This window comes from Balaenoptera borealis (assembly GCF_965194805.1).
Source record: "Balaenoptera borealis genome assembly, chromosome: 14".
NCBI lineage: Eukaryota > Metazoa > Chordata > Mammalia > Artiodactyla > Balaenopteridae > Balaenoptera > Balaenoptera borealis.
In genome coordinates this window covers 84,023,728-84,050,254 of record NC_138875.1, presented here as the reverse complement: position 1 = coordinate 84,050,254, position 26,527 = coordinate 84,023,728, and the positions used below count along the sequence as shown (strand labels likewise).

The following is a 26,527-nucleotide window of genomic DNA, read 5'->3' as shown; positions in this document are numbered from 1 at the left end:
GAGCCCACTGTGAATTCTTCAAGAAGTTTGCGAAAAAATTTTTTAAAATACCAGATAACTTAAAATTAAATTATGTATATTAAAAATTACATTAAAAAGCAGAAAAAAATTTAATATAAACTTACAACTAAATAAACTATCATGAAAACAAAGGTAATAAATGCTCAAATCTCATCATTTCCTAATTATTTCACTACATTTTAGTACTACCTAGGCTTTTGTCTATTTTTCTGTGTGATACGTTACTACTTATACGGTTCTCAACTCCAAGTTCAAACTAGCTTACATTGGTAGTTTGAAACTGGCCATAGGGGTACTTATACCACAGAATTCAGCAACGGCTACAAACTAATGCTTAATTGTTTTATTGATTGTCTAGGGCAGGGGTGAGCAAACTATTGGCTCTCTGTCCAAATATGGATGCTTGTCTGCTTTTTTTGGTTTTTTGCTCACAGCCTGTTTTTTGTTTAATTAATTAATTTATTTATTTTTTATTTATTTTTGGCTGTGTTGGGTCTTCATTGCTGCGTGCAGGCTTTCTCTAGCTGCGGCGAGCGGGGGCGAGTCTTCGTTGAAGTGCGCGGGCTTTTCATTGCGGTGGTTCCTCTTTGTTGCGGAGCACGGGCTCTAGGCGTACGGGTTTCGGTAGTTGTGGCTCGAGGGCTCTATAGCGCAGGCTCAGTAGTTGTGGTGCATCAGCTTAGTTACTCCGCGGCATGTGGGATCTTCCCAAACCAGGGATCGAACCCGTGTCCCCTGCATTGGCAGGTGGATTCTTAACCACTGCGCCACCAGGGAAGCCCCTCACAGAATGTTTTTGCAAATAGTTTTTGTAAATAAAGTTTTATTCGCACACAACCATGCCAATTCATTTACATACTGCCTCTGGCTGCTTTCATGCTACAATTGTAGAGCTGAGTAGTTTCAGCAGAGGCTATATGGCCCTCAAAGCCTGAAATATTTATTATCTAGTTCTTTATGGAAAATGCTGGCCAGGACCTGCTTTAGACTTTAAAAATGATAAAGTCTGGATCAGAGCCTTCACATAGTTTTCCCCAGTGGATGTTAAGCTCCTTGAGACCTGGAATAAAGGGATTGGTTTTATGTTTGGACAGCAGCCCACATAGTGATATAAACGTGGTCTGGATCCAAGTTCTTGTTCAGCACTTTCTAATCACAGTGGACAATTTATTATTTTTTTAAAAATTATTCATTTATTTATTTTTGGCTGTGTTGGGTCTTCATTGCTGCCCATGGGCTTTCTCTAGTTGCGGCGAGCGGGGGCTACTCTTCGCTGCGGCGCGCAGGCTTTTCACTGCGGTGGCTTCTCTTGTTGCAGAGCACGGGCTCTAGGCATGTGGACTTCAGTAGTTGCAGCACCCAGGCTCAGTAGTTGTGGCTCGAGGGCTCTAGAGCGCGGGCTCAGTAGTTATGGCGCACAGGCTTAGTTGCTCCGCGGCATGTGGGATGTTCCCGGACCAGGGCTCAAACCCATGTCCCCTGCATTGGGAGGCGAAATCTTAACCACTGAGCCAGCAGGCAAGTTCCGACAATTTATTATTTGGGCAAGTCTTCATCTTCCTGAGTCTCAGTTTCCTCATCTGTAAAATGGGAGAAATAATAGTGAGTTGAGAAGATAAAATAGGCACAGTGCTTGGGAGTGGCACACCCAGCGGGGAGAGGCAGGGGGTGCTGCCCACCCCAGGTGCAGGTAGCAGGGCTGGTCATGGAATGGGTTCTCCAGAAGCAGAAGCTGAGACAGAGCTTGGGGTACAAGATGTTTTTAGGTGTCAACACCGGTGGAACGAAGGGGGGAAGTCAGACTGGGGAGAAGGAGTAGTCAATGGTGGAGGCCCAACAGGCCTTGGCCAACCCCAACCAGGGGCTCTGGAAACAGACTTGTGGGTCAGAGTTGTCCCCCACTGGGCTGAAAGGGCCACCTTTCCACCCCTGCCTTGTTTAGCCACCAGGTGCGGGGTGCCCTGGGAAGAGGCGACCTCGGGCAGAGTCTGTGCAGCTACGGGAGATCCCATAGGAGCTGATAGCCAGCTACTCCCCCCATCCCCACCCCCGCACCTGGGCAGCAAGTCCTTCCTTGAAGGGAGGTGGAACAGAATATCTATCTCCATGCCTACCCCAGGGCTGCACTGTCCGTAGAGAATTTTAAAATAATAATAAAAACTGCTAAAAGTCTGTTGACTTTATCATTTTGTGCCAGCAAATCTAAACAACATCAATGCCAGTGGCTGAACAGACAACCGCCACCGCCCCCACCTTGGTTCCTGATATTGGATAAGTGCTCAGAGACAGTGTTGTCGTTGTTACTATTATTCTTAGTCTTAGTCTCTTTGTGTTAGTCAGAATGGATGCTGGAGAGGCAAAACCAACAAAATCCAGGACACTGCTCAACGCCCCAGAGCCAAGCACAGAGGACAGCCTTCTGTCCTGGGCACATCAGACCCTGGGCACCCATTGCTTACACAGTTTGGGACACTGAGACTCACAGAGGAGCTGGAAGTGGCCCAAGATCACATCGTCTCCAGAGCCCAGGGATGCCGTATCCCATGCCATCAACTCTCTGGACCCTCCAGGCCACCACTGATGCCTGGCGATACAGCTGCCTGTCACCCCAAAGCTCAGGCACGTGGGCTCTGTGCCCCAAGAGATAAGGACCAGCCCCACCCAGCTGGCCCTGCCCCGCTGCACTAGCCCTGATAACAGCTGGGCACCCCGGCCAGCCCTCACACCCTCTGCTCCCCAACTGTTATTTCAGCCCTTGTTGGGGAGTCTGTGGAGCCTGACAGAGGACGGGGAGGCTCTATCCACGGGCTGTGCCTCTGAATCCTCATTAGTTCTGTCTGTTTGGGGGTCTGGAGTTGTAGACTCTAGGAAACAGGGCACAGGGCTATTTGACTGTTTGGGGGTCCAATTTTCAAACGTAAAGAAAGCCTTTTGGTTTATTTATGTTCCTCAAATATAATACAGAATCACAAATAGGCCACTGGGCCACTCCGGTCCAAGCACAGCAGCTATCCACAGCTTTTCCCTATGCTGACCTTGAGCAGAAGCCTTTAAAGTCCTGATGATGTTGCAACTCTGCTATAAAACCTTCAAAAGCTCCTCATTCTCTCAAAGATAAAGCCCAAGCCCCCTAACCTGATATTTGAGACCCTCCCACATTCCTTATAATAATAAGCATAATCAGTAACTGTTAATTGAGTCTATCGTGTTCCAGGCATCAAGCAAAGCACTTTACGTACACTAGCTCAGATGATCCTCGTAACAACCCTATGAGGGAGGTACTACTATAATTCCCATTTTACAGATGAGGAAACTGAGGCTCAGAGAGGTGAAATGACTTGCCTAAGATTGCTCAGCAGGAGTCCCCACCTCTGCCTACACCAGGGCTTTGCTCCCCGCTAGCCTGTCCACAGAGCCCCCCTGCAGGCCTGTAGTGCTCCTACCTCTCTCACATCCCCTCCCAGCACCCCTGCGAAGCCAACCCTTCCCAGTCAGCCACAAGCCAAAGGAAGAGGAAGCTTCTCCAGGGTCCAGGAGGCTGGTTTGCTCCTGCTGCTTGAAAATGGGCTCAGGGGTCATTCCCAAAGCATTTTCCAAAAACAACGACAGCATGGCAGGAAGTGGCTAGCATATAGACTTTGGAGAGAGTCAGGCTTGGGTTCAATTCTCAGTTCTGTCACTTTTTAGTTGTGTTCTAAAGGACACGCCTGTAAACCTCCATTTTCCAATCTGTAAAATGGAGATGATAGCCCCTACCTCACAGGGTTGTTAGAGGATTTAATAATTAAAGGGCATAGGGACTTCCCTGGTGGTGCAGTGGTTAAGGATCTGCCTGCCAATGCAGGGGACATGGGTTTGAGCCCTGGTCCGGGAAGACCCCACATGCCACGGAGCAACTAAGTCCGTGCGCCACAACTACCGAGCCTGCACTCTAGAGCCCGCGAGCCACAACTACTGAGCCCGTGTGCCACAACTCTGAAGCCTGCGCACCTAGAGCCCGTGCTCCACAACAAGAGGAGCCACCGCAATGAGAAGCCCACACACCGCAACGAAGAGTAGCCCCCGCTCGCCACAACTAGAGAAAGCTCGCGCACAGCAACGAAGACCCAACGCAGCCAAATATAAATAAATAAATTTATTAAAAAAAAAAAAGAAGAATCTGCCTGCCAGTGCAGGGGACACAGGTTTGAGCCCTGGTCCAGGAAGATCCCACATGCTGTGGAGCAACTAAGCCTGTGCACCACAACTACTGAGCCAACGCACCACAACAAAGAGTAGCCCCTGCTCGCCACAACTAAAGAAAGCCCACGCTCAGCAACGAAGACCCAACGCAGCCAAAAATAAATTTATTTATAAAAAATAAATAAATAAATAAAATAAAAATAAAGGACATAGCCCTTAGCATGCTTAGCCCAGTGCCTGGCACATAAAACAAAGCGACCAGAAAATCTGAGTTTTTGTTGTTCTTATTATTATCTTTTTTAAAGTGCTCTGCTTCCAGAGGTGACAACTTGAGACAGATCACACTCCTTCAGCTGAAAATCTTTTAAGTTAAAAAATCAGCCCCCCTCCTTAGATACAACACCAAAAGCACAAGTGACAAAAGAAAAAATAGATAAGTCAGACTTCACCAAAATTAAAAAATTTTGTGCTGCCCATGATTCCAGCAAGAAAGTGAAAAGACAACCCACAGAATGGGAAAAAATATTTGCAAATCATATATTTGACAAGGGACTTGATTCCTGAAAAGGGAATACATAAGGAACCATTACAACTCAGTAATAAAAAGACAAATAATACAATTAAAATGTAGGCAAAGAGTATGAGTAGATATTCCTCCAAAGTAGGTATGCAAATTAACAATAAGCACATAAAAATCAACACCATTAGCCATTAGGTAAATGCAAATCAAAACCACAATGAGGGGACTTCCCTGGCGGTCCAGTGGTTAGGACTCCGCGCTTCCACTGCAGGGGGCATGGATTTGATCCCTGGTCGGGGAACTAAGATCTCACAAGACGTGCAGTGTCGGGGGTAAGGGGTGGGGGAGACCACTTCAATAAGAGATGCAACAGCTAGAATAAAAAAGGTAGATGACAACAAATGTTAGCAGAGGATGTGGAGAAACTGGAACTCTCTCGTGCATTGCTGGTGGGAATGTAAAATGGTGCAGCCGCTGTAGAAAACAATCTGGCAGCTCCTCAAAATGTTCGACTTACTCTATGACCCAACAGTTCCACTCCTAGGTATATCCCCAAGAGAAATGAGAACGTATGTCCACACAAAAACTTGTATGCGAACAGTCCTAGCAGCATTATTCATGATAGCCAAAAAGTGGAAATCAACTCACCAACTGATGAATATGGATAAATAAAAATGTGGTATATGCATACAATGGAATAGTCAGCCATAAAAGGAAATGAAGAACTGGCACAGGCTACAACATGGATGCACTTCGAAAATATTGTGCTGAGTGAAAGAAGCCAGTCACATAGGACCACATATTGCATGAGTCGATTTATATAAAATGTCCAGAATAGACAAATTCATACAGATGGAAAGCTGATTAGTGGTTGTCTAGGGTTAGAGGGCAGGGAAACTGGAGAGTGACAGCTAAGGGGTATAGGATTTCTTTTTGGGGATAAGGAGAATGTTCTGGAAGTAGGTAGTATAGATGCTTGCAGAACATTGTGAATATACTAAATGTCACTGATAGTAAATTTTACATTATGTGTATTGCACCACAATAAATTAAATTAATAGTTTTCTTTATTGAAAGATAATATCCATCCTGAAAGTACACAAATCTTAGGCACACAGATCTCAATGAATGTTCACAAAGTGAACACACTCTGTAATCAGTATTTCCAGCACCCCAGAAACCCTCATTGTGACCCTTGTGGTCACTGTCCTCTAAAAGGGCTTTAAGGGACTTCCGTGGTGGTCCAGTGGGTAAGACTCCATGCTCCCAATGCAGGGGCCTGGGTTCGATCCCTGGTTGGGGAAGATCCCACACGCCACAACTAAAGATCCCGCATGCCGCAGTGAAGATCCTGCATGCCAAAACTAAGACTGGGCGCAGCCTAAATAAATAAATAAATAACTTTTTAAAAATAAAAATAAAAGGACTTTAAGAAATAGAAATGGCCTCCCTCCCTGCTCCCATACATCTCCCTCCTCTTCTTAGAGGCCATACTCATTTGGGAGTTTCTTGTTTTGTTTTCTGGACTTACCTACTCACTGACATCTCATTATGAAGGATGAAGACATTTTTTTTTTAAGAAAAAGGACTTTTTCACACCAGCTTTGCCCCTTTCCACTCCCTGCTTCCATACAACTTATTTTAGTTGGGTTTCAATTGCTTTTCTTTATTGCTTTAAATAAAATTCTAGGGAATTCCCTGGCGGTCCAGTGGTTAAGACTCCACGCTTCCACTGCAGGGGTCACAGGTTCGATCCCTGGTCAGGGAACTAAGATCTCGCATGCCTCGTGGTGCAGCCAATAAATAAATAAATAAATAAATAAAATTCTGAAACTTCTGTTTCTTGAGGTAACATGTTTAGAGAGCATAGCATAAATTCTTCTCTTTGTAAGATGAAGGAAAGTGTCTCTAAGCCCCTACTTTATTTTTTTTAAGTTGCAAGTTTTTTAAAAAATAAATTTATTAAAATTTATTTAAATAAATTTAAATTGGCTGCGTTGGGTCTTCATTGCTGTGCGCGGGCTTTTCTCTAGTTTCGGCCAGCGGGGGCTACTCTTCGCTGCGGTGCGCGGGCTTCTCATTCCGGTGGCTTCTCTTGTTGAGCAGCACGGGCTCTAGGCGTGCGGGCTTCAGTAGTTGTGGCGCACGGGCTTAGTTGCTCCATGGCATGTGGGATCTTCCCGGACCAGGGCTCGAACCCACGTCCCCTGCACTGAGGCAGATTCTCAACCACCAGGGAAGCCCAGTCCCTACTTTTATATTGTCTTGTAACCAAGACTCAAGTCTTGTTCGATTTGTCAATCAGCTGATTTTAAAGAGTTAATAAGAAGTGTTAACAAACTCTGGTAGACCAATGCAATGAAACTCTTCTCAGCACTGAAAAGAAACACAGTCCACATTGAGGCACCAACATGGAGGACCCTCAAATGCATGACGTTGAGTAAAAGAAGCCAAACTCACAAAGCTGCTTGCTGTCTGACTCATTTATACGACATGTTGGAAAAGGCAAAACTATGTGGACAGAAAATAGATCAATGCTTGTCAGGGATTGGGGTGGGGGAGGGATTGACTATAAAGGTACACAGCGGTGAATGGGTGGGTGGGTATGTTTTTGGGTAATGGAATTGTTTTATATCTTGATAGTGGTGATAGTCACGTGACTATGTTTTCAAAACTCATAGAACTGTACGCTGAAAAGGGCGAATTTCACTCTATATAAATTACACTTCAATAACTATGACCCTCAAAAAGCCATTTAAAAACTTTTGAAATCGTGTAAATCATGCAAATATCTTTTGCTGCCGAACCAGAAGTGAAATTAGACATGAAGAGAAGGAAATAAACTATATATAGCCTGGGGTGCTCCCAAAAGAAGAAGATTCCAAACGGCAAGGCTGAACTGGTTCTCTGTATTTAAATTCCATTTGGGACTGATTCACTTTGCTGTACACCTGAAACTAACACAACATTGTAAATCAACTATACTCCAACTACACTTAAAATCAACAAATACTTAAAGTTATAAAACTTAAAAATAAATAAATAAATTCCATTCAGTGGCTGACAATCAATGACATGTTTTACACTGTGGAAAATTCAAATAAACTGAAAGAACAAAATTTTAAAAGATCCATAAACTGTTTTTTTTCTACAAATGGTAAGTTATAAACACTGTTCTGTGCCTTGTTTTTTTTTTTTTTTTTAACTTAACAATGTATCTTGGAGGTTTTTCCCCATCACTAGATAGAAAGTTTCTTCATTCCTTTTATAGTTAATGTTTCCTTGTATTTAACCAACCCCCTGTTGATGGACATTTAAGTTGTTCACAGTATTTTCAATGATGGTAGATGAACCAAGAGAAATGAACGGCCTTATAAATGAGGGTGGGGATTCACGTGGGTAGTAGCTATAGCACGAGATCTTATGCCTTTTTTTTTTTTTTTTTTTGCCATGGACATCTTTGGAAATCCTGCGAAGCCTCTGCCAGGTACAATGTACCAAAATTCCAGACTCCCAGAGGCAAGCAGGTGATCGGCATAAGCCTCATTGTCGAGTTTAGACCTGATGAGCTTCTCTTATCAGTACTTTGTCAATTACTCCTCAATAAAGCTGGCGGGGATGGGAGACAGCAGCTTCTCTTCTGCTGCAGCAAAACCAGAGAGCTGTGACCCAAGTTCAAGAGACAACCGAGGCCTTCCCATGCCCTTTTTGTCGTGTTGGTCCTAGAACACAAGCTGAGTCCCTCAAAAATAGGCAAGTCATGGCAAACTGTCTCTAAAGTCAGACGTGATTTCACAGGAGCTCATTAGCAACTAAAGACTGTTTCCAAACCTCAAAAATGTATCTCCATTTAGAGATTGCCTCTCTTTTTCATTGTCTCCTTTTTATTCTCAGAAGGATCCAATAGGCAAAAATCATAGTAATAATTGTTCTGTTTCCGATACTCAAAGAACTCAAATTCCAAGCTGCCCATGTGGCAAAATGCAAGAAAGTTTTGTCCCAGTGACGCTTTTTTTTTTTCTTGCAGCTCTCCCTAATGATGATCCCTCTCGTACTTATGAAATTATAATCATGTAACATTTTATATCTGCTTCAATCGTACATCCATATGTAATAGCTATAAAACGCAAAGCCATTAAAAAAATTCCTCCCCCTTTATTTTCATTGCAAATCTATTTAAACCCCTAGCAATAAATTCAACATTCACGGCAGAGGCGGGAGGCGGGCAGGGGGTGGGGTGGGCGAGGCTATGGCAGCAGCAGCTAGAGCATCCCCCCACCCCCGCCCTTTTTCCCCCTCTGGTTTATCTAAAGCTTTTCTCCAGCTCTGGGAACAGATTTAACTTTTTTCTTCCCACTTAGAGGAAAAACTAATGCAAACTTTCAACATCTGGCGGGCCACCTAAAGCTCACCTTTGGGAATGTTTGGGCTGTTCTTCCTCCTGTCTAGAGGAGAGAACAAAAAACCAAAGGCAACACCCACACTGGGCATTTCCCCCTCGTTTTAGCCTGTGCAGCCTAGAGAAACCACGGGGATGCAGCTAGTCAGCTCTCTTGGGGCTCCATCTGTTGCTGTCAAATCCCAGAGGTAATTTTTACCTCTCACAGCAGATTCGGCTGTAGTTAAGCTGCTATCTCACACTGCCAGCAACTCCACAGCCACCCAGGCATAAAAGGCTGGTCAACCCTTCCAGGAGGCCACGCAGGACACCCCAAGGCCCCTGGGCAGGTACTGAGTGCTCAGCAAGGTCTTCAGAAAGGAGCTCAGGGCCAAGGCCACTTCGGTCATGGCCATGAGGAAGAAGATAGACAGTATTTACACAGCTAGGAATCTCACATTCACATCTTAGGAAGGACATCCCTTGCAAATCCATCCTTCCTTTCCCAAAACAGTATTTCTACCATCTTTCAATGAGTCGAGGGTCTATCAGGCGAATCTCACTGCTGCCACCACTGTGTCAGGGGTTCCCAATACCACCCCCAAGTTTGATGATGTATGAGGAGGGATCACAGGACCCAGCACATAGTCATACTCACGGCTAAGTTGGATTACAGCAAAAGGAGCAAACTCAGCCCAGGGAATAGAAGTGTGGGTAAGGTCCAGAGGAAACCAGGGGCAAGATGCTAAGGGTCTTCTCCCAGTGGGGTCACACAGGATGCACTTATTTCCTCCAGCAAGAGGTTATAAAGTGTTTACCAGGGAAGTGTGCCTGAGCCTAAAGCTCCAGGGTTTTCACTGGAGGCTGGTCACCAAGGCACCCACTGCACAGCACGTACCAAAATCCCAGGCTCCCAGGAGACAAGCAGGTGTTTGGTGTAAGCCACATTGTTTGTACAGTTTAGGCCCAGTGAGTGACTCTTATCATTTCTGGGGATGGGGGGAACCTTCCTGAAACCCAAGTTCCTCGAAGCCAGCCAAGGCTCAACCTTGCAAGCAGGTCTTTCTACAAATAGCAGCCTCAAGCCTGCTGTGTTCACCCTTCTCTACACACCAGGGCACAGTGGAGGGCGAGTCAGTGAGCCCATCTGAATAGTGGGCTCCTTGAGCAAGGCCTCTGGAACCCAGCTCCTAGCTCAGGAGGGGCATAAACTGGCCACTCGGGAACAAAGAGCCAAGACAGCCATACCCATCCGCTGCTAACCTCTTCTCCAACTGGGCGCAGCCTGAGAGGGAGCATCTGGGAGGGGACGCGGGGGCTCCAAAGACTGGGTCCTGCAGGTCCCCCCTCCCCCACCCCTGCCCACAGATGGGGGAGGCACCTAGGGGTGTATCCCGAGTGTGACTGCGACCCACAGTGTTTCCGGGAGCAAAGTCCAGAGGGTAGGAGGGACGAAGACAACAGCCCTGGCCAGCTGAGCCGGACACTTGCCTTTGGCATCCAAGGCTGCTGCTGCTGACATGCTTCCTTGGTTCAGCAAACACTGACTTTGTGCCGAGGACACAGGCCAGGCCAGGTTCCGCGAGCGGGGGTTTGAGTCTGCTGCCGAGAGCAAGGGGACGAGGTCCTCCTCCTCTCCCGGGACGGGAGGGCTGCGCTGAGACACCTCCCCACCGTGGAAACTTCTGGCCTGTGAGCGCCATTCTGGGCCACCTCCACCCCCATTTTCTCAGTTGGAAACCTAGACCCAGGAGACCAAGGTGGACCCAGAGGGCAGGCTGGCCCAACAGGGACAGGATAAGGAGGTGGGGCCACCTCGCCTGCCTCCAGATTTGCCCAGAAAACAGAGAAAAGGAAAGAGGTGTCTGGACTGGTGGAAGGGGATCCAGCTTCAGAAGCAAACAGGCCGGAGCTTGGATCTCTGTTCTTACCAGCTCCACAACCCTAGGGACGTATGTTCCCTCTCCGAGCCTTGGTTTCCCCATCTGTCTAGTTGGGGGATCAGTATCTCCCATTTGTCTAGAAGGCAAGACAGAGATGAAAAGTGTGGGCTCTGGAGTTAGAAGAGCCTGATTCCCATTCCAGTTCTACTCTGCCACTTGCTAACTGGGTGGCTTAGGAAAGTTCTCTGATTGTCCTGGGCCCCACCTCGGGGGTTGCTGACTAAAGCTGACCCATGGCAACTAAGCAGCTGAACCTCTGACTTGGGGCTGGGGAGTTCTGAGAGGGCTTCCTGGAGGAGGTGGAAACTTGAGAGTGGCCCAGGGGACCTAGCAGGTTTTGCTGAGGAGGGTGGGGAGGGGGGCTCCTCCCTGGTACAAGCCCCTCTCTACTCCCTGGTTGGGAGGGAAAGACATGGGAGGCAGGGAGGGAGGAGGGGAGGAAGAAAAGAGGGGAGTAATGTCAGGCACCTTCTTGCTGTTTGTCAGTTTTTCTCATCTGAGAAATGAGAATGTTGGATTGAATGATCCTAGAGGTCATAACTTGCCAAGATTATCTGTTTTTCTGTATTAAAAAAAAAAAAACAGGCTTCTCACACCAAAAGCAAAAGCAAAAGTAAACAAGTGGGACTAGCATCAAACTAAAAAGTTTCTGCACAGCGAAGGAAACCATCAACAAAATGAAAAGGCAACCTACTGAGTGGGAAGAAATATTTGCAAATCATATATTTGATAAGGGGATAACATCTAAAATATATTGAATGTAAAGAACTCATAACTCACTAGCAAAAAAACAAATAATCGGATTGAAAAATGGGCAGAAGATCTAGACATTCTTCCAAAGAAGACATACGTACAGATGGCAAACAGGTACATGTAAAGATGCAGAACATCACTAATCGTCAGGAAAATGCAAATCAAAACCCCAAAAAGCTATCACCTCACACCTGTTAGAATGGCTATCATCAAAAAGACAAGACATAAGCATTGGCAAGGATGTGGAGAAAAGGAAACCCTTGTGCACTGCTGGTGGGAATGTAAATTGGTGCAGCCACTATGGAAAACAATATGGTGATTCCTCAAAAAATTAAAAGTAGAACTATGATCCAGCAATTCTACTTCTGGTTATATATCAAGGAAACAAAAACACTGACTCGAAAAGATATCTGCATCCCCATGTTCACTGCAGCATTATTTACAATAGCCAAGATATAGAAGCAACCTAAGCGCCCATCAATGGCTGAATGGATAAAGAAAATGTGGTGTGTATATATATACACAGTGGAATTTTTTTTTTAATATTTATTTATTTATTTAGGCTGCGCCAGGTCTTAGGTGCGGCACGCAGGATCTTTAGTTGCAGCACCTGGGATCTTTAGTTGTGGCATGCGGGCTTCTTAGCTGCAGTATATGGACTCAGTTGTGGCATGCATGTGGCATCTAGTTCCCCGACCAGGGATTGAACCTGCGACCCCTGCAGTGGAAGCGCAGAGTCTTAACCAGTGGACCGCCAGGGAAGTCCTATAAACTTTTTTTTTAGTTTAAATAAATTGGAAAAAAACACTATGAATTATTTATAATTAGGACAAAATAAATATTACTCTCAAAAGACAACAACAACAAAAACGGCTAATGCAGGACATTTGGGGAGCCAAAACGCAAGAGGGTGGGGTGGGGTTGGCACAGTCCCTGGCTGAGACTGCCAGCATCAGGGTCTGGGAAGAGTTTCCAGGCAATGAGGATAGTTGATGAAGTCAGTTCCCCAGGAAGATGTCTCAGCAACAGAGTTTCTGGGGACTGACGTGGAGCTAGAGGCAGGGGGCTGTCCTGGAGCTCTCGGGTAAACGCCACAGCTGGCCAGCAGTCACCACTCCATCTTCCAGGAAAGTGAGCCTTGAGGATTCGGGTATGGGGGATGCTGGGGCGGAACCCAGGCCTTCCTCCTCCCAGGGCCGTAAGCTCCCCCTTCCCACCACTCTGGGCCAGGGGTAGGGCCACAACCTCTTTCCCAACACCCAGGCTGTGGCAATGCCAAGGCCCCCCTATTCTCCATCAGCCCCCCCAACCAAAGCCCCAAAGAAACATAACTAATCATAACCAGCATTAACAGAGATCTTACTGTGTGCCAGATTCTATTCCAAAAACTTAGTTTATCTCATTTAATGCCCTGCCACACTACTATTGCTCCCATTTTACAGATGGGAGACTGAGGCTTAGAGGAGTTCGGTAACTTTCCCCAGTCACGTAGTATGTAGAGCTCCAGGATTCAAACCCCCATACCCATGCCTCTAACCACTATCGAATACAACCTTTTTACCTAAATATAAACCATACACTTGCTATGAAAACAAGTGGCTGGCTTCAAGACCAGTCCCTAATCCCCCTCAAATTCTCCCTGAATAAGAATTCTGGAGCCACCTCTGCACCTAAGCTGGCCTTGGCTTCTCAGCTTTGGATTCTGGAGGGCAAAGATCGCAGTCCCAGCCCAGGGTCCTGGAAAGAATGTGCCCTTGGCTTCTGGCCCCGGCTCTGCCCCCATCTGGCTGGTGGCCTTGGGCGAGTCACTCCCCCTTTGTAGGCCTGACAGCATCACCCTGTCCAATGAGGCCGTGGCTGGATCAGAGGCTTCCAGGCCTAGGAGCTTCCAGGATCAGCTCCCACCCCCAGGAAGGCCAGGAGGCCAGGGGCGGGACTTGCTGGGTGTTAAATATTTCTGTCCAGCACTCTGCTGGCCTCTCATCCCAGTCTTGCCAGCAGGAAGTGTGACCAAGACCAGTCATGGTAAGAGCCTGCCTGGAGCCATGGCAGCCTTTGCCAACGGCACGGATCTGCAGTGAGATTTCCAGAAGCACCTTGTGTCCAAGTTTCCATGTCTTACTGTCCTTTTCTTTCTCCTTAGACAACTTACAGCAACAAAGGACAGAAGGTAAGCAGGAGGGGAAATGTTGGGTCAGGGCCCTGGGAGACTGGAATGTTAGCAAAGAGCAGAAGAGGAATAATAGCTACAATGGTTATGTGACATTCTGGATGCACACTCAAGTTCATCTCTGCCCTCCCCCGCCACGTCTAGACTGAGCTGGACTCAACCTTGCCCTCCTAAGAAAAACTTTTACCTCTTCTTAAATTCCTGCCAATCTCTTAATCCTGTCTGGAAGTTCTTTCTAAGGTCTAACTTAAATCTGTGTCGCTGTAGCATAAGGCTGTTTCCCCCTGTGAAACTTGGGCAGGCCTCCTGGGGGAGAGGGGGGCTCACCAATCCTGAGACCACAGGAGCTCAATTTCTACATGAGAAACCTCTTTCGAGGCTTGGCAAGCCTTCAGGGCAGCGGGGTGGGGTGGGTTGGCTTCTCCTCAGTTCTGGGATTGAGGGTGGGACAAGGGAGGTGGCTAGGGGACACCTCTCCACTTGCACTTTTCTAGACCCGCTTCTAGGGACTCAGCCTTGCCCCTTCTCTTCTTCTGCAGCCTGAGAGAGGCCAATTCCTCCACTTTCACTCCGTGACCTTCTGGGTTGGCAACGCGAAGCAGGTAAAAGCTGGGCAAGGTGTTGGGAGTGGATAGAGGGCAGGCAAGGGGGCCTCCAGGACAAGGGCAGGTCTCCAGCTGGGTCTGTGATTGGGCCCTGGGAGGGGAGGATCAGGGCCAATGCTGGGAGAGTCCCAGGACGGACAGTCACTCTTTGGATCCTAATTACACAATCAGGGCCGCGGACCCCAGTGGGAAACTTACCTGAGATCAGCGTGGGCCAGGGAGCAGGCTTTCTTCCCAGGAGGATCTCGGCACCTGGGGCAACAGGGCAGATAGGCTGGGGGGACTGGGGGCTGGCCCCTCGACCCTCACAGGCCCGTCTGCAACTCTGTGATTCAGGCTGCGTCGTACTACTGCAGCAAGATGGGCTTTGAACCCCTAGCCTACAAGGGCCTGGAGACGGGTTCCCGGGAGATGGTCAGCCACGTGATCAAGCAAGGGAAGGTGAGTCTACACCCAGGACGCAAGGGAAGGTGAGTCTACACCCAGGACCCCACCCATCCAGGAGGGCCATCTCTCTCCCTGCTGGTCTCTGAGCTCCGTGACAGCTCTGGCACCTCTGGGTGCAGGAGGCCAGGAAGCCCTTCCTCCAGGTGGCCCAGTGCTCTTCCAGGCTGCCCGGTGTGGTTAGCGGAGCGTGCACTGAGGTCAGCCCCCGCTGGGCCCTCCACTGGCACCTTTGTACGACACGCAACAGGGACCTTCTTGGTTTGGTCTACTTCTCGGCCTGGCCCAACGCTGGTCTCACAGATGTTCGGGAACAGTTGGCAAAGGCCTCAGACGTCAGACCTGGAAACCTGAGCAGTGCCCTGGTCCGTGGGTCCCTGGGGCTCTCCCCACCGGGAGGCTTGACTGGCAGCTCATCCCAAGGCCCCAGGAGGGTCTGGCACGGGAGAAGCCCCCATCCCTCAGGACCAGAGGGGAAGCTAAGGCTGAGAAAGGACAGGAACCCAGGGTCAACAGTCCTACCTGGCTGGGAAGAGAGGTCTTGTCCTAATGTCCCACCAGGGGTATCCCGCTGGTGGGCAGGGAACGGGGCTGGAGGTGCACCTCCAGAAGCTCGCCTGAGCCACCAGCCACGCCTCCCTTCTCCTCTACGCCTTAGATTGTGTTCATCTTCTCCTCTGCCCTCAACCCCTGGAACAAAGGTGAGGGGGCCCCAGAGGGTTCGGGGTGCCAGGGAGTGGAGACGTGGTATTGTGGGTGGGGTTAGGGACACAGGGGTGGATCAGGGTTCAGGGAGGGAGCCTCAGCCTAGAAGGAGATGAAGCCCAGAAGGCTGAGAGTACAGGGGAGGGGCCTCGACTCCAGCGCCACCCGCCTCCCCTGCCGGCCACAGAGATGGGCGATCACCTGGTGAAACACGGCGACGGAGTGAAGGACATTGCCTTCGAGGTGGAGGATTGTGACTACATCGTGCAGGTGAGGCCGCACCTGGGCTGGCGCGGAGACGAAGCAGTGAGGCTCGGCCTGCCCTCTGTCTGCGACAGGGACCCCCATCAGTCAGGGCTGGAGGACACTGCCACGCTGGAGTGATGCGCCCAGATGTGGGTTGACACACACCTGAGTTCCAGTGACACTCTGCCCCTTAGTAGCCATGCAACCTCTGTCTGAGCCTCAGTTTCTGCATCTGTAAAATGGGGATAACCACCTACCTCACTGAGTTGTTACAAAGAGGAAACGAGATCACAATTATCATTTCTTGAGCATGACTGTACCAAACGCTGTATTCAAGAGGCAGTTTAGATGTTCAGAATGTAGATTCCAGAGGCAGACTGCTGGGTCTCAATCTTATTAGCTGTGTGACTTCAGGTGAGTGACTTAAATTCTCTGTGCCTCAATGTCCTCATCTATAAAATAGAGACAATAATAGTGCCTTTCATGTAATGTTGCTGTGCAGATTAAAGAGGCTAGTACTTACAACAGTGCCTGACATGTGATAAGCATAGACATGCAGTAATAAGGTTTTGCTAAATATCAGATACATGATTCATGCATGTAAGGCACTTGGCAGAGGGTGTGACACATAGTAGGTGCTCAATAAATGTCAGCTTGTATTTGTCTTATCCAACCACCCTTTTTACAGATGAAGAAACTGAGGACTAGAGAGGGGGAAGGGCCACAGAGTGAGTTAGCACAGGACAGGCAGGACAGACCCCCACCCCCACCTGGTTTGTCTTCCATAGCCCCAGCTCTGGGCCTGGACCTCAGTTTCCCTATCTGCCAAATGGGCATGAGCCATGGGTGTCAAGGGCAACAGCTAAAGTTCACTGGAGTTCCTGCCTGGGGCTGGAAAAACTGGAGGAGGCAGCGGCAGGACCACGCAGAGGGGATCCAGCAGGGGCAGCCAAAGGGTCCAGCACTGACCACCTCCCCACCCCATCTCCTCTGCAGAAAGCCCGGGAACGAGGTGCCAAGATCGTGCGGGAACCCTGGGTAGAGCAAGATAAGTTTGGGAAGGTGAAGTTTGCCGTGCTGCAGACGGTGAGTTAACCTCAGTGCCCCACCCCTCCTGCTGTCAGCACCCACTTAGATGCCAGGACCCCCCTCCCCAACCCCCGACTCCATTACACCATCCCACACTTGTGCCTCAAAGTGCAGACATTCTCCCTGGACCCTGATTTCCTGTATTCTTGGCTGGTGTGCAGAGGCTGAGGAGGGCTAACAGTCACGCCTCTGGGCTTCCCATCCTCCCCAGTGAGGGCTGATAGCATGGGGATGCAAGGAAGGAGATGGGTGGGTCTGGGGAAGGAGGTGGGAGGGAAGCCCCGCCCCATTCAAGCTGTGTGACTTTGGGCAAATCACTTCACCTCTCTGCGACTCCGTTTAAATGAGCAAGTTACCACCTGCGTGGTCCACCTGTGTGATCTGCCACACGCTAATTAACCGTTCTGTGCCTGTTTCTTCAGCTATAACTCCTCCCACGGTCATTTAAAGGATCAAATGAGATGATTCGTGTATAGCACTTAGAACAACAGCGCTTGGCATATCACAGACACGCAGCAAAGATTACCAAGTCTGTTTAGCACCTGATACAATCATAGGTCCTTCCTCCTCAAGATTTAATACAACTTAAAGATTGTTAGAATGATTGAAAAGGCCCTTCCATATAATTAGATCCAACACCCTCATCATTCTTCATTCAGGCAACACATTTTAATTGAGCACCTACTATATGCCAGGACAGCATCATGAGCAAAACGGCATCCCCGCCTCCACAGAGCTTCTGGTCCTGTGGGGCAGACAGACTGTCAGATACCCAAATGTCAGACTGCAATTCATTTTGGAAAGGGGAAGTGACTTGCCCAAAATCACACTTGGAGTTAGGGCCGGGTCTGGGTTGGAACCCAGGGCTGTGTTGGCACCATGAAATGCAGCCTGGCCTCAGCAGGGATGGGAGCTCAGGCTGTTCGCCACCCACAGTATGGGGATACTACACACACCCTGGTGGAGAAGATGAACTACACCGGCTGGTTCCTGCCTGGATTCGAGGCCCCAGCATTCGTCGACCCCCTACTTTCCAAGCTGTGAGTGTCCCTTGGGGCAAGGGTGGGGTGCCCTCTCTTCCATGCAGAGGGGACAGAGCACCTTGGTCCCTGCTGGGGAGCCCCTGAATATCCCCCAGGATGGCTTGAAGAGGCAGCATAGAGGCCAAGAGCCTAGGGTCTGGAACCCAACTGCCTTGGTTCAAATCCCAGCTCTGTCACTTACTAGCTATTTAACCTTGGCAAGTTATTTTTCTAAGCCTCAGTTTCTTCGTCTGTAAAATGGGGCTAGTAATAGTGCGTGAGTTGATGCAAATAAAGTGTCTATAGTAAGTGCTATGGAATAATGAGCAGTTACTGTTATTGAGGGGCCAGGGGAAGGAAGAGATTTAGGGAGTAGCCTTCTCCTCACCCCCTAACTGCCTCCCTCTCCCAGGCCCAACTGCAGTCTCGAGATAATTGATCACATTGTGGGAAACCAGCCTGATCAAGAGATGGTGTCTGCCTCAGAATGGTGAGTCCCTGGCCCAAGCCCTTCCCACATGTGTGACAGGCCCACTCCCAGGTCTTGTCGGGAAATAGAGCACGAGGTGGGGGGAGGTTAGTCTGAGGTCACTGATTCATCTGTTCCCTGTAAAACTGTCACCATGGAGACCAGAGGATTTAAGGCCCAAAGTGACCCACCGGTCCTCCCTCTGAGGAACCTTGGGGAATCAGCACAGGGGGTGTCACAGTCCAGGGAGGCTTGGAGGAAGGCTGTCACTACCCAAAGAGCACGTGTGTGCAAATTAGAAGCAAGTACCCGTTCTCAAAAGCACCTCCATCTGTTGAGGTGGTGCCATGTACATGGATCTTGTTATCAGATGCTTTACTTCCACCCAAAGGAAAACTGTCATAATAAAGGTACAAATCTATGATGTGCGTGATGTGAAAGGTGATACCCTTTTTGGAGCCTGCTCAGGGAACAAATTCTGGAAGGTGGAGTAGGGGCGGGGGGCAGGTCCCAGGCCAACATCAGAGCCATTGTGCCCTTCCGGCCACCCCCCACAGGTACCTGAAGAACCTGCAGTTCCACCGTTTCTGGTCCGTGGATGACACGCAGGTGCACACGGAGTACAGCTCTCTGCGGTCCATCGTGGTGGCCAATTACGAGGAGTCCATCAAAATGCCCATTAACGAGCCAGCGCCGGGCAGGAAGAAGTCCCAGATCCAGGTGGGGCCTCCCTCGGGCCCCAGGGACCTTGGCTGGGGAAGAAGGAAGCAGGGAAGAAAGAGGTTTGAGGGCTCTCGCAGGGGCAGGGGTGTGGGTGACGGGGCCACTGACAATGGTTTCCTTGCTTCCCTCCCACAGGAATATGTGGACTATAATGGGGGCGCTGGGGTCCAGCACATCGCTCTCAAGACTGAAGACATCATCACAGCGGTTAGAAGCCCGTTCCTGGTCCTAATTCACCTCCCATTCAGCTCCAGAGCCAAACTCTGCAAAATGGAGTCAGAGTCTGGGGATGCGGGTGACGAGTGGCAGTCCTGGGTCCCCTTCGTCAGCCCAGACGGCTGACAGGGCTCCCTTACTGGCTCGTGCATGTGCAGGAATATTCCCACCCTAGAGAGTCTGGTCTCGCTGCTACAGAAGTAGCAAGTGCCAGAGTAACAAGAAGCCTGGGCTCTAGACCTGGTTCTGCCAGTAACTTACTGTGAGTCTTTAGGGGATTCAACCCCCTCTCTGGGCTTCAGTTGCATCAACTTGAAAATGAGGATATTAAGCTACAAGATCCACTAGGTCCTTTCATCCAAATTAAATGTCCTAAGTCTATGGCTCCAGCCCTTGGGGAGGCTGGGTCCCACCTGTTCTTAATGTGGCAGTATGACCAAGTGGACAAGAGCCTGACCTGTCCCATTCAGTCCCGGCCCAACCAAGAATTCACCATGACCATGGCAACTTCATTCATTCATTCATTCATTCATTCACACAATAGATGTTTATTGAGCACCTACTACGTGCCAGGCACTGTTTCAGGTACTTGGGATACATTAGCCAACAAGACAATAGTTTCCACCCTTATGGAGGCACAAAATAAAATTAGTAAAATAGCTCTGTTAGATGGCAGTGAGTGCTCTAGAGGAAAATAAAGCAGGGCCACGGGCGAGGGAGGGTGAAGGACTTTTTTTTTAATTTCAAGTTTTTCTTTTTCTTTTCTTTTTTTTTAAATTTACTTAATTTATTTATTTTGGCTGTGCCAGGTCTTAGTTGCGGCACACGGGATCTTTGTTGTGGCACGCGGGCTTCTTAGTTGTGGCACATGGGATCTAGTTCCCTGACCAGGGATCGAACCCAGGCCCCTGCACTGGGAGGGCAGAGTCTTACCCACTGGACCACCAGGGAAGTCCCAGGACTTTGTATATTTAAATTAGGCGGTCACCAAAGTCCTGGCGCTAAGAAGGAGACATTTAAGAATGCAGAAGACAGAGAGGAAGCAGTGGAAATCTGGGGAAAGCGCCCCAGGAAGAAGGGACAGCCAGGGTAGAGGAAGGTTAAAGGAGCAGCTGGAACAGAATGAACAAGGAAGAGAAGGGTAGGAGATGCGGTCAGAAGGTAGGAGTGGGGGCAGATGGTGAGGACTTTGAATTTGACTCTGAGACACCACCGTTGGGTAAGCAGAGGAGTGACATGATTTGACTTGTATTTTAATAAAATCCCTCTGGCTCCTATGTTGAGAATAGATATCAATACTTAATTTCTCAATGCCTCAGTTTTCCCAGCTATGAAATGGGGAGAATAATCATCCAAATGTCTCAAAAGATTACTGCATCGACATAATCAAACAGTACCTAGAAAGTGCTCGAGAGAGGCACGTAGTGAGGTCCCATGAATGTGAGTGATTGCTGTTCTTCCATCGGGACCCACAAGGCCCAGAGGAGGAAGGGGATGAGGTCACACGGCATCCTGGCAGTTTGGGGAAGCTGCAGTAGGGACCCTGCCTCCTCCCGGCCCAGCACTTCCCCCTGGCTGGGAGTGTTGAGAATGGAGAGAGAAGGACTGACCTTGACCCTGCTCTGAGACAGATTCACCACTTGAGAGAGAGAGGCATGGAGTTTTTGGCTGTTCCGTCCACATACTACAAACAACTGCGGGAGAAGCTCAAAACGGCCAAGATCCGGGTGAAGGAGAATATTGATGTTCTGGAGGTAAGGCCTAGAACAGGATCCTCGGTCAGTCGAGGAGAACAAGCCCTGAGTTCCATCTTGCCTCACAAATGTTGTCTCAACCTTGCATCAGGCACTGGGATGCAGCCGGGAAAGCAGACCAGGTTCCTGCCGTCATGGAACTTGCATTCTAGTGAGAAGACAGATGACAAATAAATAACACAAACACCATCAGAGAGAGAGAGAAAGAGAGAGAGAGAGAGAGAGAGAGTTGGTGCTGTGCAGAAACTTAAAACAGGCTATGACAGAGAGTGATCTGGGGCTGCTACATAGGAGGCAGTCAGGGAAGGCCCCTCTGAGGAGGTGACATTTCAGTGAAATCGAGATGATGAAAGGGAGTTGGCTGTGTGAAGACCTAGAGAAAGAGCAGTCCTGGCAGCGGGAACAGCAAGTGCAAAGGTCCTGAGGCAAGAGCAAGCTCTGAGTATCTGAGAAACAGAAAGAGGGCCAGAGTGAATGAAAGGAAGTGTTTGAGGAGTGGCCCAGGTCAAAGAGGTAGGCAGGAGCCGATTCCTCTGGTAGGCTATTTAGGAGTTCGGATTTTGTTCTTCTGTGGCCAGAAACCATTGGAGGTTTTTCTGGTTTTGTTTTTGACAGCTTTATTGATATTTAAGGCACATAACATACATCATTTTTTTAAATACACAATTCAGTGGCTTTTGGCTCTTCACTATATTATGCAGCCATCATTGAAATCAATTTTGGAACATTTCCATCACTCTAAAAGGAGACCTCAAACCTCTTAGCCACCACCTCCCAATCTCCCCATTCCACCTCCTCACCCTCAGTCCTAGGCAACCACTGGTCTTCTGTCTCTACAGAGCTGCTTTTTCTGAACATGTCATATAAATGGAATCATATAATCTTTTGTGACTGGTTTCTTTCACTCAGCATCATGTTTTCAAGGTTCATCCATATTGTAGCACGTGTTAGTACTTTGTTCCTTTTTATAGCTGAATAATATTCCATTGGATGAATAGACCACATTTTGCTTACCCACTCATCAGATGATGGACATTTGTTTCCACTTTTTGGCTATCATGAATAATGCTATGATCATCTGGGTAACAAGTATGTGTGTGGACATACGTTTTAATTCTCTTGGGTAGATACCTAGGAGTTAAATTGCTGGGTCGGTCATATGGTAACTCTTTTACTTTTTTGAGGAACTGCCAGACTGTTTTCCACAGCGGCTGCATCGTTTTACCTTCCCACCAGCCACATATGAGGGTTCTGGTTTCCACTGGAGAGTTTTAAACAGGGGAGTGAGATGATCTGATTTTTGAAAGATCCCTGAATGTGGGGAAGATGGTCTGTAAGGAGGCAAGAGCAGAAGCAGGGAGGGCTGTGTGGGTGCTACTTGGGTGGTCCAGGCCGGCCTTGGGTGGCTAACACAGGGGCTGAGGCGGGGAGGTGGTAATAGGACAGTTGGGGGATCTATTTGGAGGTGTCTGGAACTGCTGCAGAAAAGGGTCTTTTCTTGGCTTTGGGGGTGCAGGAGCCCCCACGGCCTTTCTAAATATCCCACCATTCCAGGCTAAGGGGCCAGCCAGCCTCCCCCTTACCCAGTCCCCTGTCTCCCACGTAGGAGCTGAAAATCCTGGTAGACTACGACGAGAAAGGCTACCTCCTGCAGATTTTCACGAAGCCCATGCAGGACCGGCCCACGCTCTTCCTGGAAGTCATTCAGCGCTACAACCACCAGGTACCACTAAGGACCGCCTGTCCCCAGCGGTTGGCTTTCTGGGCCCGCAGCTCACCTCCTTTCTCCCGCTCCAGGGTTTTGGAGCCGGCAACTTCAACTCACTGTTCAAGGCCTTCGAGGAGGAGCAGGACCTGCGGGGCAACCTCACTGACATGGAGACCAACGGGCTTGCGCCCGTAATGTAGGCCGCTCTGGGCACGCCTGACCCACTGAGGCCCCGCCCACCTGCCGGCGCACGGTGGGCCACGCCCCCTCGTCCTAGAACACGCCCACTCCACAGGCCCTGAACAGCGAGCCCTCCTTACTGGCCGCTCCCTTTAGACCCCGCCCACCAGCCGGCTCCGGGACCTCCCCGCCCCCCACAAGACTCCGCCTACCTCCTAACTCGCTCCCTCGGTTGGGCTGTTCAGTCTCCCGCCCTCCGGAATAAAGCGGACTGGGGTCCAAGGCGGTGTCCACGTGTTTGTGCCGGGCTGGAGCAGTGAGGTTCTTTGGCCGCCAGGGGGAGCTCAGGGCGGCAGCACTGTAGGAGACATCCGCGTTAGGGGTTGAGAGGCTGCGGGAGCCGAGGAGGCGCCGGGGGCAAGCGCTGGGCTGAGTAGGACCGCGCAGGTCGCGGGGAGTTCTGGAACCAAGAGGTGCAGAGGGCCTACACGCTAAAGGGAAAGACAGACAATAGCGTTTTGTAGAGTGGTAAATGCTATTAAGAAAATAAAGCAGGTGATGAGCTTGTGTAGAGGTGAAGGTGGGAGGAAGGACTAATGTCGATCGAGGGAAGGCCCCTCTGGGAGGTGACATTTGGGAGCCAGCCATGGGAAAATATGGGGAAAGAGCATCCCAGGAAGAGGGTACAGCAAGGGTAAAGGCCCTAAGGTGGGACAAAGCTTGGCAGCATCCTGTCCGATGGCGTTATGATCTCCAAGGATGAGCTGTACCCAACTTTGCTGCCCTGAACCCAAACTTCTGGACTTAGGAGAGTGTTAGCCCAGGGACTCTGGGGCATCATCCTCGCTCAGCACCCACGGCACATGGTTCCTGGCGTGAGAGCTGGTAGAAGGGATCTGCGCCCCTCAGCTTCTGCCCTCTGCCCGCAGCACGACAGACACCAGTGCCTACTCCCTCACACCCCCCATGCAGCTCTACTCCCCCCAACCCTGCTCCAGGCGTGGACTCCACTTGAAGAGAGGCTAGTTCATACTCAAGTGTGAATGGCCCTTGCAAAAAAGAATGACACAGTTGGGAAAGGAGCTACTGGTCCTAAAACACTTAGAAGGAAAATTTTCTTCAAAACCGGAGAAGAGGAAGTGGGGGCAAATAGGATCTCTTCTGCTTCTGATTTTTTCTTTCTTTGCTTTTCTTTTTTTTTTTTTGGCTGCACCACACAGCTTGTGCGATCTTAGTTCCCTGATCAGGGATCGAACCCCGGCCCTGGGCAGTGAGAGCGTGGAGCCCTAACCACCGGAGGGCCAGGGAATTCCCTACTTCTGATTCTTGACAGCCCTCCCTGGGGAGGAGTCAACTCAGAACTAGGAGCAGGTGGATCTCAGTGTAAGAAAAAAAAATCGGAGTTGGTATAATGGAGGAATTGGGAGGAATTTTTCCACCCCCCTCAGGTTATAGAAATCAGGGCTTCTAGAATCATGAATTCAGAAATGAAAAGAACAGCAGTGAGAAACCAGAGGAACAACGGCAGGTCCCAGGCCAGTGCTGCTGGTCAAGGATACCCTCCCTCTATTTTCCCATGGTTCATGCAAAGAAGGGAAATTCTGTAACACATGGGGTTGCAAACTGGTGGCTCATGGGCCAGATCTGGCTCACAGATGTATTTTATTTCGTCTGCCTGGTTTTAACAAACTTGATTCAACCTTTCCGAAGGTCAGGATATTTCACATACAAACTCTACGGTTCTGGTTCCACCTGGGACAACCAGGCAGTTCTGGCCTTGCCTTCCTGTGCAGTGACAACCAGCTGGCGCAGGGCGGTAGGTGCCTCTTCAGATGGGGCATGGGCAGAGCCGACCCTCATTAGCTGAGCACAGACTAGGGAGCCCCACTACCTCGTCAGCCGCTTGCTAGCTGTGTGTGGTCTTGGGTAAGCTACTTGATCTCTCAGTGCCTCGGTTTCCCTTGTCTGTTAAATAGGGATAATACCTCCTAGCGCTGTTTTTTGGTTGTTGTTTTTTGTTTGTTTTGTTTGTTTGTTTGTGGCTGAGCGGCATGTGGGATCTTAGTTCCCTGATCAGGTGTCAAACCCCGGGCCCCCTGCAGTGGAAGCGCGGGGTCTTAACCACTGGACCGCCAGGGGAGTCCTACACTACGGTGAGTTTGATATCAAAGATGTTTAAAACTGTTGCTGGCACAGCGTCAGCGCTATGTGTTTGCTCTTGTTATTTCTGGAGAGGGGCCTGGATGAGGGGCTCTCGCCCAAGTCTACCTGGCACCTGCCCCTCACCAGCACAGCCCCATCTGCTCCGTGCACGCAGACGTCTTGAGTTGAGGCTTCGCTTTGGCCCCCACAGCAGAAGCAGTGAAGAGAGGACTTTCCCTGTGGGACTGAGGGACAGAGGGAGAGGTGGATGCATTTGAATACCGTAGAAGGAGAACCATCAGCCTTGGTAGCTGAGGGAAAGAAGAAGCCCAGGATTTCCAGCCTTTGAGCTTAGGTAACCAGCGGCAGCAGTGGTGGGTGGAGGCGTGGAATAGAAATGCCATTGATCGAGGTGGAAAATACGGCAGCAGGTTGGAGAGGAAACCTGAAGGAAACTCAGATTTGCATGTGTGTTTCTTTTGTGACCCTTGGGCTGGACGCCCTGGGTTGTCCCTGTGCTGCCCTGCAAGGCCCTGCAGCATCTGCCTCCCCCACTCCCCCACCAGGTCTACCTCTCAGAGCTCATTTCCTTTACTCACCCTTCCCCGTCACTCGGCTACAGCTACACAGGCCTCCTTGCTGGTCCTCAAGTACACCAGGCAGTCTTCTGCCACAGGACCTTTGCACTCACTGTTCCTTCTGCCTGGAATACCTTTCCCCCAGGTCTCCACAGGCTAACTCCCTATCTCCTTTGACCCGGGTCTCCACAGGGCTGACTCCCTTTTCTCCTTTGAGTTTTCTACACGTGTCAGGTAAGTGGGCTTCCCTGACCACCCTGTTTAAAATTTCGCCTCTCTCCCACTGACACCCCCTTCTCATAGCTATTTTTCTCCTTATCATAGCATTTATTCTTCATGTTTGCCTGACTCACCCACAAGGACACAATCACTTTGAAGACAGGAAGCGTGTTTTCTCCACTCCTGTAGCCCCAGTGCCTAGAGGAGTACCTGGCACATAGTAGGTGCTCAATAAATATTGGTTGAATGAATAAGCGAATGGCCAGCAGCTGCCCCTACCTTCTCTTTTCTGGCCGTGCCTGTCAACTCTTTTTCTGTTCCCACGAATCCAACTCTAGTGGTGTCCACCTGTCTGGATGGACAATTCCAAGAAAACAGCCCACCAATGAGAGACACTTTCCCTTACCTTCATTTCTTTGCTCACAGGTAAGGCTGCAAAGAACGTCCTTGTACAGTATCC

At 49.5% G+C, this 26,527-nt stretch overlaps 1 protein-coding gene and 2 long non-coding RNA genes across 7 annotated transcripts; 1 reads left to right on the top strand and 2 right to left on the bottom strand.

Moving 5' to 3' along the window:
• Window positions 1-407: 407 nt before the first annotated feature.
• On the bottom strand, window positions 408-15,667 carry LOC309611484. 5 transcript variants are annotated; one of them, XR_014234550.1, is made up of 3 exons: window positions 15,247-15,667; window positions 14,771-14,824; window positions 408-1,601 (listed from the first exon to the last, which is right to left on the bottom strand). It is a non-coding gene; the product is annotated as an uncharacterized lncRNA (long non-coding RNA). The 5 variants fall into 5 exon arrangements; XR_014234551.1 differs by lacking the exon at window positions 408-1,601 and adding an exon at window positions 4,050-5,096; XR_014234552.1 differs by lacking the exon at window positions 408-1,601 and adding an exon at window positions 6,697-12,569.
• On the top strand, window positions 13,719-23,410 carry HPD (4-hydroxyphenylpyruvate dioxygenase). Its single transcript, XM_082355989.1, has 14 exons — window positions 13,719-13,822; window positions 13,941-13,967; window positions 14,507-14,569; window positions 14,909-15,013; window positions 15,675-15,717; window positions 15,909-15,991; window positions 16,964-17,053; window positions 17,993-18,096; window positions 18,491-18,568; window positions 19,105-19,267; window positions 19,406-19,477; window positions 21,118-21,240; window positions 22,847-22,963; window positions 23,038-23,410. Exons 1-14 carry the CDS (start codon window positions 13,820-13,822, stop codon window positions 23,146-23,148), a joined length of 1,182 nt encoding a protein of 393 aa, XP_082212115.1. The 5' UTR covers window positions 13,719-13,819; the 3' UTR covers window positions 23,149-23,410.
• LOC309611481 lies at window positions 15,998-17,986 on the bottom strand. The gene is made up of 3 exons (XR_014234547.1): window positions 17,742-17,986; window positions 16,288-16,419; window positions 15,998-16,199 (listed from the first exon to the last, which is right to left on the bottom strand). It is a non-coding gene; the product is annotated as an uncharacterized lncRNA (long non-coding RNA).
• Window positions 23,411-26,527: the final 3,117 nt, after the last annotated feature.